The following is a 12,463-nucleotide window of genomic DNA, read 5'->3' on the forward strand; positions in this document are numbered from 1 at the left end:
TTATGCACAATTCTAAAACAGCAGCTTTTGATTGAGCAGATGATGTCCTTTTCTACAGTACAGTTATGGCTTGTGGAAAATCACAGCTGCCACATATTCAGTAATACTACACACTGAGGTAATAGGCTGAGAGTAGCACTCCTTTACATAGAGCACAATTTTACTCTTTTGTTCGCTCCTCATTGTATTCATGTCCTCCAGATCCGTCTGTCATCTTTATTTTTTCATCACCATAATAACTGATGAAGCAGAAGGAACTGAGTGGGACAACTGTTCTCCACAGCACTTGATAGGAGCAGCCATATACTGTATTTACGCTCCTATCATTTACAACATAGTGATACTCATCAGTCCACTTTCCAGCTCTCTCCTTGTGAAAAAAGGCACTAGATGAGCACAATAATCAAGGTATGCAGGACATATTTCTATTGAAATATTTTCATTTGCTCAAATACTGTCTGTATCACTTAAAATGGACCTAGATGACGAGTTGTAACTGAACTCCTACTCCTCTGGTGAAGAATTCAATTGATCTCCAGTGCTTCTTCTTGTAATTTTAACAAATATCCCATTTTTTGGTCCTAAAGTGCTGGATGACTTCAACTCAAGAGGAACCTGCACAGAAACAAGAATACAATATGTGAAGGAACCTCAAGGAACCGGATGCAAATGCAGAAGTCATTTTCTTAAAACATGTATTCACTGCCAGACTGTGTCCCTGCAATTATATTTCCATTTCAGCCGAGCAGATACTTTAAAGGGACAACGAGGAGTTTCTCCATCGGCAGAACGAAAAATTCCGCAACAATAAAAAAGTCTCACATTAATGTGGATGAATCTACGTTACCCACACTTGTTAATGGGCCCATTTTCGATAAATATATAGTTTTGTCTCTATCGTTATTTTGTTATTATTAGTGGTGGTGAAAATGCTGGGCGAGCCGACCAGCGTTTCCTTACTTTCGGTTTTGCGGCGAGTCATGAGAATAACGCCGCCGAATCACCGTTTATGTTCGGAACTACGACGGTATGTGATCGTCTTCAAACCTCTGACTTTAATTCTTGATGAATGAAAACATGAGTCTGTCAACTCCTCGTTGTCCCTTTAAGTAAATGTCTGTATGTTGGTCAGTAGAACAGTAGAGTAATAGATCCTTTTTTTAAACTATCCAACTCACCTTTGTCTCTGAGCAGGCCACAACACTGAACTTGTGAAACAGACGAACCAAAGCCATTTTGATCTCCAGCTGAGCGAGTCTCATTCCCACACAGTTGCGGGGACCAGCCCCAAAGGGCAGGTACACAAATGGGTGTCGGCCGGCCTTGGCCTCTGGTGTGAATCTGGGGAGTAACAGCTGGTTACATTTCTGAATGAGTTTAAAACATAAATGTAAGAGGTATGTAGTGTAAGTTGCACATGGGATCTACAGGCCTCACTAAAACAAACTTCAGACATTTTAATGCCCCATCCAACGCAATTTAATACCTGCTTCACTGTCTAAGCAGCTGAAGTATGAAATAATGTGTAAAACCTACAGTTAGTTATTGTTTTATCATACTTTTTTAAGAACCGCAGCAGTATGTACAACAATTCCTAAAGATACATGCAGCTTGACTTTGAATAAACAGCAGAACATGGATGGGTGGATGGAGGAAATCAAGAAAAAATCAAGAAAGAAATTGATTGTTTGAAATAAAATCAACATCAGTAAATACACTGAGTCAAATGATAATTCTATATGAGACTGAAACACAAGTTTGTAGTTTTGTTGAACTATTCCTGTGGTCTCCTACCTCTCAGGGATGAACCTCTCAGGCTCAGGCCAGTGTTCAGGGTCGTAGTGAAGGAAGGCTGCGGGAATCTCCAGAGTGGCTCCTTTAGGGAGGAGCTGGCCGTTCACCACACAGTCCTCGTCAATGTCTCGTGCAAACCTTTGAGGGACAAAATAAAAGAGATTGAACCTGTATGGTTTGTATTTACTTTTCTCTTCTCTTGTCCATGATTATTTTGATCTGCATAATAAATAGTATAATAGTGATAAATCCTCTAAACACACATCCTTTATCCTGATTTAACATCATCCTTTACCTGAATCCAGGAGGGTAGAGGCGCAGTGCTTCACTTATAACCATGTCCAAATACTTCAGCTCCTGAACATTTGTGTAATCAGGTGAATCCTGCAACAACACGCAGCAGAAAAGAAACCAATCACAGTCCACAACTGTCAACTCATGTCATACTTAGATGACGGAGAAAAGACAAAAGTGCATCACAGCACTCACATGTCTAGTAAAGAACTCGTCCACCTCCTCCTGTACTTTGTGTTGACATTCAGGGTGGATGGCCAGGAGGTAGCAGGTGAAGGCCAGCGTGTTGCTGCTGGTTTCGTAGCCCGCCAGGAGGAAAACAAAAGCCTGACCCACAATCTCGTCCTCTGACATCATCTTCTTCTGAGGACGTCTGGCGGGAGGCTCCTGTTGGTGAGGACGGTTGCTGTCCTGATCCGACGTCGACGGCTGCGGCGGCTGGTTCCTGTGATCGAGCTCGTCGGTGTGGTTTGTTGTGTCAAAGTGTTCCAGAGACACAGACTCTCTGCTGGTCCGAGCGTCCAACATCAGCTGAAGGAAGTCTCGACGCCTCTGCAGACAAAACAGAAAATCATTAAATCAATTTTTTTTTTTAACTAACAAGAAAAAAGCAGGAAGCATGGAAATAAATGCAAACACATGATGCAATATATACGTAAAGTGTAAGCTCTCTTGACGCCATTTAAAGGGACAACGAGGAGTTTCTATTCGGTTATAAAAAAGTCTCACGTTAATGTGGATGAATCTACGCTACCCACACTTGTTAATGGGCCCATTTTCGATAAATATATCGTTCTGTCTCTATCGTTATTTTGTTATTATTAGTGGTGGCGGAAATGCTGGTCGAGCCGACCAGCGTTTCCTTCGTGGCGAGTCATGAGAATAACGCAGCCAAATCGCCATTTATGGTCAGAACTACGACGGTATGTGAACCTCTTTGAACCTCTGACTTTAATTCTTGATGAATGAAAACATGAGTCCGTCTTGCGCCGGTCAAAGAATTTCACGGTGCGCGCGGAGGCTCATAAATGTAGTGTGAAAATGCTTCGCTTTTCCAAAACTCCTCTTTGTCCCTTTAACATACAATTTGCACTTCAAGATAATTAAGTATTTTGAAGATTCACCTGCTCGGCTGGCTGCTCTTCTCTCTGCTTGATGATCCTCTGAATGTTGTTAATAAAGAACTGATTCATCTGGTCTCGTCTTTTGTTGGGGATGAGTCCCGCCAGAGGAGCCATGATGAACGGAAAAGCAACTGGACACACAAAGCAGATTTGCTGGTGTAAGGCTCAACATCCCTATACAATATACAATGTATGTACATATAATGATACAAAATAGATTGAACTGACTGAAAAACAGCATGATGGGTCTGAAGAAAGAGAAGGAGAAGAACATCTGAGCGTGGCGGACAAACGGGTCGTCTGGGTCGTTCTGAGAGTCCACCTGAGTTCCAAATGCCACACTGGCGATAACATCCATGGTGAAGCAGCCAAAACACCTGTAAAAAAACAAATGCAAACAAATATGTAATAACAGACAGGAAACAACTCTGTTACTCTTAATTTTATAGGTCATTGTGTGTGTGTGATTACTTGTGGATATCAAACGCCTCTCCTGACTCAGCATGCGAATCCAAGTTGTTCATCAGGCCGTCAGTGGCTGTGTTGATGAGTGGGACCATCTATGACCAAATAGAGAGGACAGACTTGGCATAATTACTGAGATGCCTGGTAATGGAGAAAGATGCATATAAAACAAGGCAATAGTTTCACAGCATTGTAACTATAGTCATGAAAGAAACTTCATTATCAACCTTTTATAAACTGTCTTGTTAAGATTTTTTTACGAAAAGCGAGTATTTCATAGTTGCAGTTTCTGTCTGTTCTCAACTCCACACCCCTACCCATTATCCCTGGCATTAACTTATCAGACAGATGTTTTCCCTCAGTTGTGTGTGTGGTACAACACACTACATGACAAATTTGAAATACTGGCTGGTTTCATTTGTACCCTGAAAACCCCAGCCCTTCTTATGTCACCTCTTTCATCTTGGCAGCACTGAAGGACGGCGTCAGGATGCTCCGCACTCTCTTCCAGCGCTCATTTCTCAGCATGAGCAGACAGTCAGTCATGGGCTTGGTAGCAAAGCGAATGGTCTGTACAGTATATTGCAGAGAAGCAGAGAGTGAAGACACACATGTTCATTATCATAACATTTGAATAATAAGTAAGCACATACTGTACATGTTTTGCTTTCGTTACGGTCCTCACCATTCTGTTTGGGAAACTGCTGAAGTCTCTGACCATCACCTGTCTGAGCATGTCAGGGTCTGCTACCACCACCACCGGTCTCCGCCCCAAATAGTACCTAATATATACCAAATATATACCACAGTGTAATTACAACAATAGGTTTTAGACCTACTTAGTATCCATCACATTTCACTGTGCTGGAAAATTAGGTCCGTAAAGTGTTTTATAAAACGTTGATGTATAAGTTAAATTTGTAATTTACCCACAAACTCTGCCATGTGTCCTTATGATATTGTTGAGTGGGTTTAAAAAGCCCTGAAAAGAACATTTGACAACAATGTTAACTTCATGTTTTTTGCAGAAAGGGTAACAACATTGTGGCAGTGTTTTACATGCCTCTGTAAAAGCTGGATATAGCAGGGAACAGACAGTCTAATAAAAGAGACAGCACTCATCTTATCCTTGACCAAAACTAAAAGCCACAGAGAGAAGAATGACATAAAATAAAGATTGTATCATTCTCCTGTGCAGTGGTACATGAAGGCATCACATCATCACATAAGATAAGATGTATAAGAGGCCTTGATAATGAAGCACATTTGTGAAAACATCTATGTGGGTTTGTCTATTTTTAAATGTTCACATGTGGGAGGTATCAAGAGAGAATAGAGACAAATAGGCTTTTGCCAGCTATTTCAAATGAAAATAACATTTTTTATCCGAGGACTGAAAAAATCTGGTACTTAAAATGTCTCATAATCCACATAATTTAGACTTCAGATAAAGTTAAAAACAAGTGAGAGAACATGGGACGGATGTATTGAAATTTCATGAAAACTGCAGCAATGTCTTACCTGGCGAAACATGAATATATTCCCATAGAAAGGTACCGGCTTTGGATGTTTGATGCCACATCGAGAGAGGACTGAGTATGGGTAAACTGAATACCTAGAGGAGCACAGAGTTAACAAGCCATGAATGAATAGAATAAAAACAAATACAGACTAACATTTGACCAAATGGTCTGCTGTTGTCTGATCTAGACTTTCCTTGTGTGTGTACAAATGTGTCCCTTACGTTACTAACACAACATTACATAACTGACTCTTCCCACAGCCGCTGCAGGCATTATACAGAAACACAGGGATTTAAAGTATAGTTACTCACCAGTAGAGAAGACCCAGAAAAATTAGGAAGAGGCTAAGTGTCACAGGCAGCCCACTGGCCTGAATGTGAAACACACTGAGGAAGTCCACGACTGCCTCCATGATGGAGAAAAACATCATCATGTATCAGCTTTCCACCAACAGCATTAGATCAGGACGCCTGCAAAGAAAGAAGGAAACAGAAAACAGTCAATGACAAAGTAGACCTATTTAACCATAAACCTCTTTACCTGTCTATATAATATAGGGTTAGGGTTATATAATATTGCACCTCTCAATCATTACTCTACCACAAGACAGTCACAGGACCCCTCTCTGTGGACCATGTCTCAGGTTGAATTGTCTCTTATCGATACGTTTCTTGTTTTCCCTGACAACTGGTCAATGATTCATCTCTTTGTTTCAGGCTTTTTGCAGCGCAGCTCACCTTTCCCCTGCATTTTTAACGAGAAGCTCACTCCAGTGCCTGTTTTCATCACCAGTTCACCTAACTTACTTGTATTTGGCAGCCACGAACTGGGGAGGTTTGGTCGTTATTAAACGCCACAGTCTAATGGTAAACACTCATGAACACCATAGTGTCAGTGCCACACTGTCAAACAGCTGCTGAGCACAGCGTTTCTTTATTACTAAAGCACAAATACAGCGTTTAAAACTCTTACGTCACAGGTCATTTGACATGCTAGGCTAACACGCTAGCTAACAATAACACGGAGCATCTTATCCACTCGTTCACGTGTTTTTAATGCACGAACCGTGTCAGCGACATCATAATATCTAGAGAACAAGTCTACTGTTCTCTTAGAAACTAGACAAAAAACAAAACAAAAAAACATGTGCGTACACTGACTTACCTCATAGTTGGCTGCAGGTAAATATTATTGTGATGTCTTCCTCTGTTTGTAAATGTGTTCCTCACTCAACGACGCTGTGCTCCACACTGCCACCTACAGCGCCTGGCTGCATAACACCCGGCAGGTATGTGTGAGGAAGGGAGGGAGGGATGCAGAAGGGGACACTTGTTATCTAAAATAAAATAAAACAAAATTTAAAAAAAATCATGCAAAGGGAGCAGATTTTTTTCTGAATTACTGAGCATATTGGTCAGTGTGAATAACATCTGACATTAAATATCATGTAAGGCTAACCAGGACCGTTGCTAGGAATTCTGGGCCCCCTTAAAGAATACTAAAGTGGGCCCCTCCCCCTAACTTTTCCAGTTTTTTTTTCTTAGACTACGTACGTATGTATTATCATTTTTTATTTAGCCTATTTTTTTTATGCTAATGCAGCATTACACTGCAAAAACTCAAGTATCTTACCAAGAATATTTGTCTTATTTCTAGTCAAAATGTAATTTCTAGTCAAAACAAATCTCATTATACTTAAAATAAGACTCATCATATTAAAAGTAGCTTGTTTTTAGACACTTTTTACTCCTTTCAAGCATATTTTCACTTGGAATAAGTAGAAAAAATCTGATAGTGGAACAAGTTTTTCTTCCTTATTACAAGCACAAAAAACATGCTTTCACTGGCAGATTTTTCTGATGATCTAAAAACAAGTTAATTTTTAGGTTATGAGTCTTATTTTAAGTGGAAAGAGATTAGCTTTGACTAGAAATGAGACATTTGGACAAGAAATAAGACAAATATTCTTGGAAAGATGTTGAGTTTTTACAGTGTACTATGAGTATTAGTCAGGGTCTTATGCAGAATAAATCAATCAGAAAGATTACACTACTGGGGTTTTTTATGGGCCCCACCGGGCGCTGGGCCCCTAGAATTACAGTATCATCACCTTCACCTTTCTCCCCTATACAACGGCCCTGAGGCTAACAAACACAACATGGAAGCAATTAACAATTCTGAAAGCTGGAAATCTGTGGCTGTCACATATACTGTCCCTCCTGGATTCACTGTGACAGATAGAAAATGAATATAATTCATGTGCATACGTGTCTATATATAAATTAAAAATAAAGAATAAATGAATAAATAAATTTCAGTTATTCAGACAATTCACCATACTTACCCTGAGCTGGAAATGTGCCTGTCTGATACCGTTCATCAGGATTTACTTTGTCAGGAAGATCACAAATTGATCAAATTCATGCTGCTGACTTGTTTACCAATTAAAAAGTAACTCCTGTTGTTTCCCAAACCCTCCATTATCACAGGGGCAAAAATGTTTACATTACAACATTAGAAGTTATGGTTCATTCATGGGAAAAGACCTAAATGTGACCCCTTGAAAGCAAAGTGGTTGTGGGTCATCCTCATGGATGTATTATATATGGTCATCCTTCAGAAGTAAAACCATGTGGCTTCCTTGTTGCAGTTCCTTAAACTGTCTGTAGAGAGCACTCACACACCATATGTGCCATCAATCTGTGCACAAACCCTACAAACTGATTACAATAACGATGCCGAAACTTGAGAAACTGTGTTATACAACATAAAACACAAATAAACACAAATACACATATCTAGACCGGTATCCACATTTGATTTCTTTTTTTTTTTTCTTTTTTTTTTTTACATAATATAGCCTATATGTTTATGTGATTTTTTTTTTAGTAACATTTTGGCAATTATCCATTAAATTAAATTAAATTAATTATTTTCCCTCCACTTTTTCTGTTGATAAAGCTATCCCAGTAGATCTAAACGGAAACGAGGCTTTTGGTTGATATCGCCAAAGACGGTTTATAAACCAAGACCTTTCATGACGAGTCAGCTTCCTGTATGCATGTCACGTGGGCTTCTGCACGGCCACGCCCCTTTAGAGAGACCAGAGGCAGCTTGGAGTGTATTGATTCCTATGGGACAATTTAATGTGAACACCGATTATGGTCGGGCCTTTCTCCCCACGGTCACTGAAGCAAATTTTGGACTCATTTTTCACAAGCCACATCTCTTCTGAACAGTTTGACACCAAAATGGTAATTTTCAGACGGAGAGATCCGGAGAAAATCCACTTTGTTCCAGACCTGTCTCTGTCTCTACGACACACTCTCGCGAGATTTGGCACCGATCTCCTAGGCAACGTCAAACAAATGGCCGCGAACTCCCGTGAAAATGATTTAAATTATTTTTGGCATGCTAAATATTACTGTTAGTAGTGTAAATATTTAATGTTATCATAAGAAAATATAAATATCTCACTTTCATCTACCTAAAAATTGTATAAATCCACACATACGTTCGCAGACGAGGTGGGGTGACGGTTGGCCACGCCCACTTAGAGAGACAGGAAGTGTATACCATTTCATATCATTGGAGCAGCCGCTCATGGAGTATCTTTCCATTTATTGAATATCTTTGATATCGCCTATCTATCGCATCAGATAGCTCCTGCAAGACACAGCGCAGGGGTGAACAGATCCCACAGTCATTCACACCACGTGTCCTCAATGCTGTAGTTAGCTTTGAGCTAGTTTACTAGCACCAGCGCTAAAATGGCAACAGACGCGAAGAGACCCAAGGTTAAAACTCTATTGTTTTAAATCTTTAAAATAAAAAATAAAAAATGATTATTTAGCTGCACTGTACACAGTCGGCTCTGTGTGTAGACAGCATGTTGTTGTGTTTGTAGCTGAGCTTCATGTGCTAGTTAGAGAAAGGCAGTGCTGTGTGTATGTCTGGGGGAACATATCTGTACAGTGTTTGTTGCGTTTATTGCCTAATTTGAATTGACAGCATATGAGTTAATTTGACTATACAAACGGAAAACAGAGCAGTTGGACAACCCTTTAACATCACCGTAGTTGTATAACTTCTATGAATGGATCTAATAGTGAGAATCAAGTGCACCTAGACCTAATAGTGCACACACAAGTGACTGGTTTTAATGTTGTGACTGTGATTTGTGTGTTGTTTCTGAAAATTACTATGTTTCAAATCAGATTCCCAGAATGAATTGTTAATCTATATTTACAGTCACATCAATAACAGCAGTCACCTATTTCAATACAAAGACTGATCAGTGGATAAACTATCCTCATGTTTTCACCCACTCTTGCTGACAGGTAGATGACGGCTCACAGTTCAGTCCTCTGGAGAACTTCCTCCAGTGGTGCAGCAGAGTGGGTCTGGTCCTCAACAGTAAGGTAGGTGTCTGACAGCTCCAAGGATTATTATTATTTCCATTTTCCCTCCATCTCTTAAAAAAAAAAATCAGGATTTAGGTTGTTAAAGATTAATTTTTCTACCTAAGTGTAGAGTCTTAGATTGAATGCCTCTCTCTGCAGGTGTATGTGAGTAAAGAGGGAACAGTGGCAGAGTATGGGATGCTGGCTAAGGACAACATAGAGGAGGGGGAGGTTTTATTCACCATCCCCAGATCAGCTCTCCTCCACCAGGGAACAACTAAAGTCTCTGCTTTGCTGGAGAAAGGTAGCTTTCACAACTACAAAGACGAAGTTTCTTCTTTTTTCTTCTCCACATCAAAGCTGCATACATCATCCTCTCCCTCTTTCCCTCTTTCACAGAGCGGTCGTCTCTGGAGAGCTCTTCAGGCTGGGTCCCCCTGCTGCTGTCTCTGCTGTACGAGTACACGCTCTCACAGTCCCACTGGAAGCCCTACCTCTCTCTGTGGACCGACTTCAAGACGCTGGATCACCCCATGTTCTGGTAAAAAACAGTTTCCCATCATTTTGGTAGATGCTGTAATGTAACCGCCTTTTATCTGCTCAGGATCGAATTTGTAAAGATGTCCGTCCGACGTGTGTCCAGGTCTAAAGAGGAGAGAGGCAGGCTGCTGAGGGGAACGGGGATTCCAGAGGCGGTGGACACAGACTTGACGAACATCTGCAGGGAATATACAGATGTGGTCCTGCCTTTCATCGCCAAGCATCCTGACCTGTGGGACCCCAGCACACACACGCTGGAGCTGTACACGCAGCTGGTGGCCTTCGTCATGGCCTACAGGTCAGCCATCAGCACGCTCACGGACATGGAAGTACCGGTATCTGCTTTTTGTTTAGTTTTTTTTGCCTTTTCCTGATCTTCATCTTCTTCATCTTTCTTTCTGTAGTTTCCAAGAGCCACAGGACGAGGAAGATGATGCTGAGGATGAGGATGAGGAAGAGGAGAAGGCCCCCAACCCACCGATGATGGTTCCCATGGCTGACATGTTGAACCATGTGTCCAATCACAACGCTAATCTGGAGTTCACACCAGTGAGTCAGTGTTTGTTGTACGTAGAGCAGGGGTGTCAAACTCATTTTAGTTCAGGGGCCGCATACAACACAATTTGGGCCGGACCAGTTCAATAATAGCACAAAACCTATAAGTAATGAGAACGAGAAATATTCCCTTTGTTTTAGTGCAAATGGACCCTCCGTTTTACAAAACGTGTTATGAACAACCTGAAATTTATTGAGAAAAATACATAGATTTCAACATTATTATATTTCTTATGGCTTCTATGTGATTTTCAAACTTGGCAAACTCATCCGGCGGGCCGGATTGGACCATCTGGCGGGCCAGTTTTGGCCCACGGGCCATATGTTTGACATCCCTGTTGTCTGACAGCACAGCGTTTCACCTGAACAAGTGATGAAGTATGTTTTTTTCTGAAATAAACCGCAAACTCCTTTATTTTTTTCCCCATCATCCTCTCTGTGCGTCCTGCCTCCTCTCAGGACAGTCTGAAGATGGTTTGTGTGCGGCCCATCCGTAGAGGCGAGGAGGTGTTCAACACCTACGGGCAGATGGCCAACTGGCAGCTGCTTCACATGTACGGCTTCACAGAAACGCATCAAAGCAACAGCAACGACACCGCCGACATCCCCCACGCCACCCTCTACAAACTCGCCACACAAGGTGATTGACAGGCGACCACAGAGTCATCGCAAGAAAGTCTTGTTGAGAATAGAAAGAAATTATTTTCTCAGCCGAATCTGAGCCCATTTTAAAAAAAAAATGTTGTCTTTAATCCGGTGGAAGGACTCGACGCCTGATCTCCTCATCTTCTCCTCCACACAGGTATTCAGTCCGACTTGGACCGGCAGCTGGTGGAGGAGCAGGTGGAGTTTCTGTGTGAGATGATGCAGGAGAAGGGAGCGTTTGTGTTTGGTAAACAGGGCTGCCTCACAGACACAGAGCTGCACACCGTGCTCAAGGTGAGGAGGAGAAGTTACAACAACTCTGCAGAACCATCTTGTTATTAGGGACGATCAAAAACATGATTGTTGCTTTGTGTTGTCATCAGGTGCTGTGCATGTCAGAGGAGCAGTTCTCAGACTTCAAAGAAAATGAAGGGTGGGAGGAAGACGAGGAGGACGACGACAGGATTTCCTTTGCTTTCTCCAACGAGGGTCTACCCGAGTTAAAGGCTTCGTGGAAACGGCTGGTTCACGAAGCGGCTCGTCTGACTCTGAGGTCCCGTGGAGACGGAGAGGAGGACGAGGGGAAGATCGTAGACAGAGACCGGGCGCTGATACAGGACGAGGCAGCCGTAGCTGGACTGAGTCCCAGGCAGCGGAAAGCACTGCAGGTTCAGTATGGACAGAAGAGCATCCTGCACAGAGTGATGGAGCTCACCAAGGTGTGACTTCAACCGTGACTCAGACCAGGACTCACAGTGGAAACTTTTTTTATCCAAAGAAGAAAAAAAAAATACTTCCCTCTCAAAACACATTGTCAATAAATGTTTTTCCAGAAGAGTTTCATCCGTTTTTTTTTGTTGTGTACTCTGCAGTTTATGTTGAATGTTTTCCCATTACCTGTACATTGATATACACGGGTATAATGATGACTATTTGTTTCAGTCTGCAAATAATTTGGTGCTAAATTCAATTGACCTGCAAAATTTCTCAAAGACTCCCCCAATTTGCATAATAGTGCAGTAAAATGAGGAAAAAACACATTTCAAATATGCAAAAGTGAAGTTGTAGAGACTCAGCAAAGAACCTACAAATGAATTAAAATATATAATTTTATACAGAA

General features: G+C 41.5%; 2 protein-coding genes across 4 annotated transcripts; one reads left to right on the top strand and one right to left on the bottom strand.

The window, feature by feature from the left end:
• Positions 1–395: 395 nt before the first annotated feature.
• On the bottom strand, positions 396–6,410 carry tbxas1 (thromboxane A synthase 1 (platelet)). Of its 3 annotated transcripts, none has more exons than XM_085779829.1 (14): positions 6,365–6,410; positions 5,512–5,670; positions 5,199–5,292; positions 4,607–4,659; positions 4,363–4,459; positions 4,131–4,247; positions 3,684–3,772; positions 3,441–3,589; positions 3,213–3,343; positions 2,284–2,640; positions 2,090–2,178; positions 1,795–1,932; positions 1,179–1,341; positions 396–615 (listed from the first exon to the last, which is right to left on the bottom strand). In XM_085779829.1, exons 2-14 carry the CDS (start codon positions 5,631–5,633, stop codon positions 505–507), a joined length of 1,710 nt encoding a protein of 569 aa, XP_085635955.1. In that variant the 5' UTR covers positions 5,634–5,670; positions 6,365–6,410; the 3' UTR covers positions 396–504. The 3 variants fall into 3 exon arrangements, with proteins under 3 accessions (XP_085635955.1, XP_085635956.1, XP_085635957.1); XM_085779830.1 differs by having other exon boundaries at positions 6,355–6,410; XM_085779831.1 differs by lacking the exon at positions 6,365–6,410 and adding an exon at positions 6,007–6,111.
• Positions 6,411–8,870: 2,460 nt separating this feature from the next.
• setd6 (SET domain containing 6, protein lysine methyltransferase) lies at positions 8,871–12,178 on the top strand. The gene is made up of 9 exons (XM_085779833.1): positions 8,871–8,997; positions 9,541–9,621; positions 9,763–9,907; positions 10,003–10,144; positions 10,247–10,441; positions 10,548–10,692; positions 11,158–11,338; positions 11,501–11,637; positions 11,727–12,178. Exons 1-9 carry the CDS (start codon positions 8,971–8,973, stop codon positions 12,066–12,068), a joined length of 1,395 nt encoding a protein of 464 aa, XP_085635959.1. The 5' UTR covers positions 8,871–8,970; the 3' UTR covers positions 12,069–12,178.
• Positions 12,179–12,463: the final 285 nt, after the last annotated feature.

This window comes from Trachurus japonicus, chromosome 6 (assembly GCF_045865225.1).
Source record: "Trachurus japonicus isolate A0001 chromosome 6, Traja_1.0".
Lineage (NCBI taxonomy): Eukaryota > Metazoa > Chordata > Actinopteri > Carangiformes > Carangidae > Trachurus > Trachurus japonicus.

What these genes read in the sequence shown, in the direction of transcription:
- tbxas1 (XM_085779829.1), bottom strand. Translation starts at nt 5,633, where the DNA reads ATGATGATGTTTTTCTCCATCATGGAGGCAGTCGTGGACTTCCTCAGT. An exon ending in TTTCTGGGTCTTCTCTACTG is followed by an intron (nt 5,293 to 5,511) that starts GTGAGTAACTAT and finishes GTGCTCCTCTAG; the next exon opens with GTATTCAGTTTACCCATACT. An exon ending in GTGCTGCCAAGATGAAAGAG is followed by an intron (nt 3,773 to 4,130) that starts GTGACATAAGAA and finishes ATTTGGTCATAG; the next exon opens with ATGGTCCCACTCATCAACAC.
- setd6 (XM_085779833.1), top strand. Translation starts at nt 8,971, where the DNA reads ATGGCAACAGACGCGAAGAGACCCAAG. An exon ending in CTCTGCTTTGCTGGAGAAAG is followed by an intron (nt 9,908 to 10,002) that starts GTAGCTTTCACA and finishes CCTCTTTCACAG; the next exon opens with AGCGGTCGTCTCTGGAGAGC. An exon ending in CTACAAACTCGCCACACAAG is followed by an intron (nt 11,339 to 11,500) that starts GTGATTGACAGG and finishes TCCTCCACACAG; the next exon opens with GTATTCAGTCCGACTTGGAC.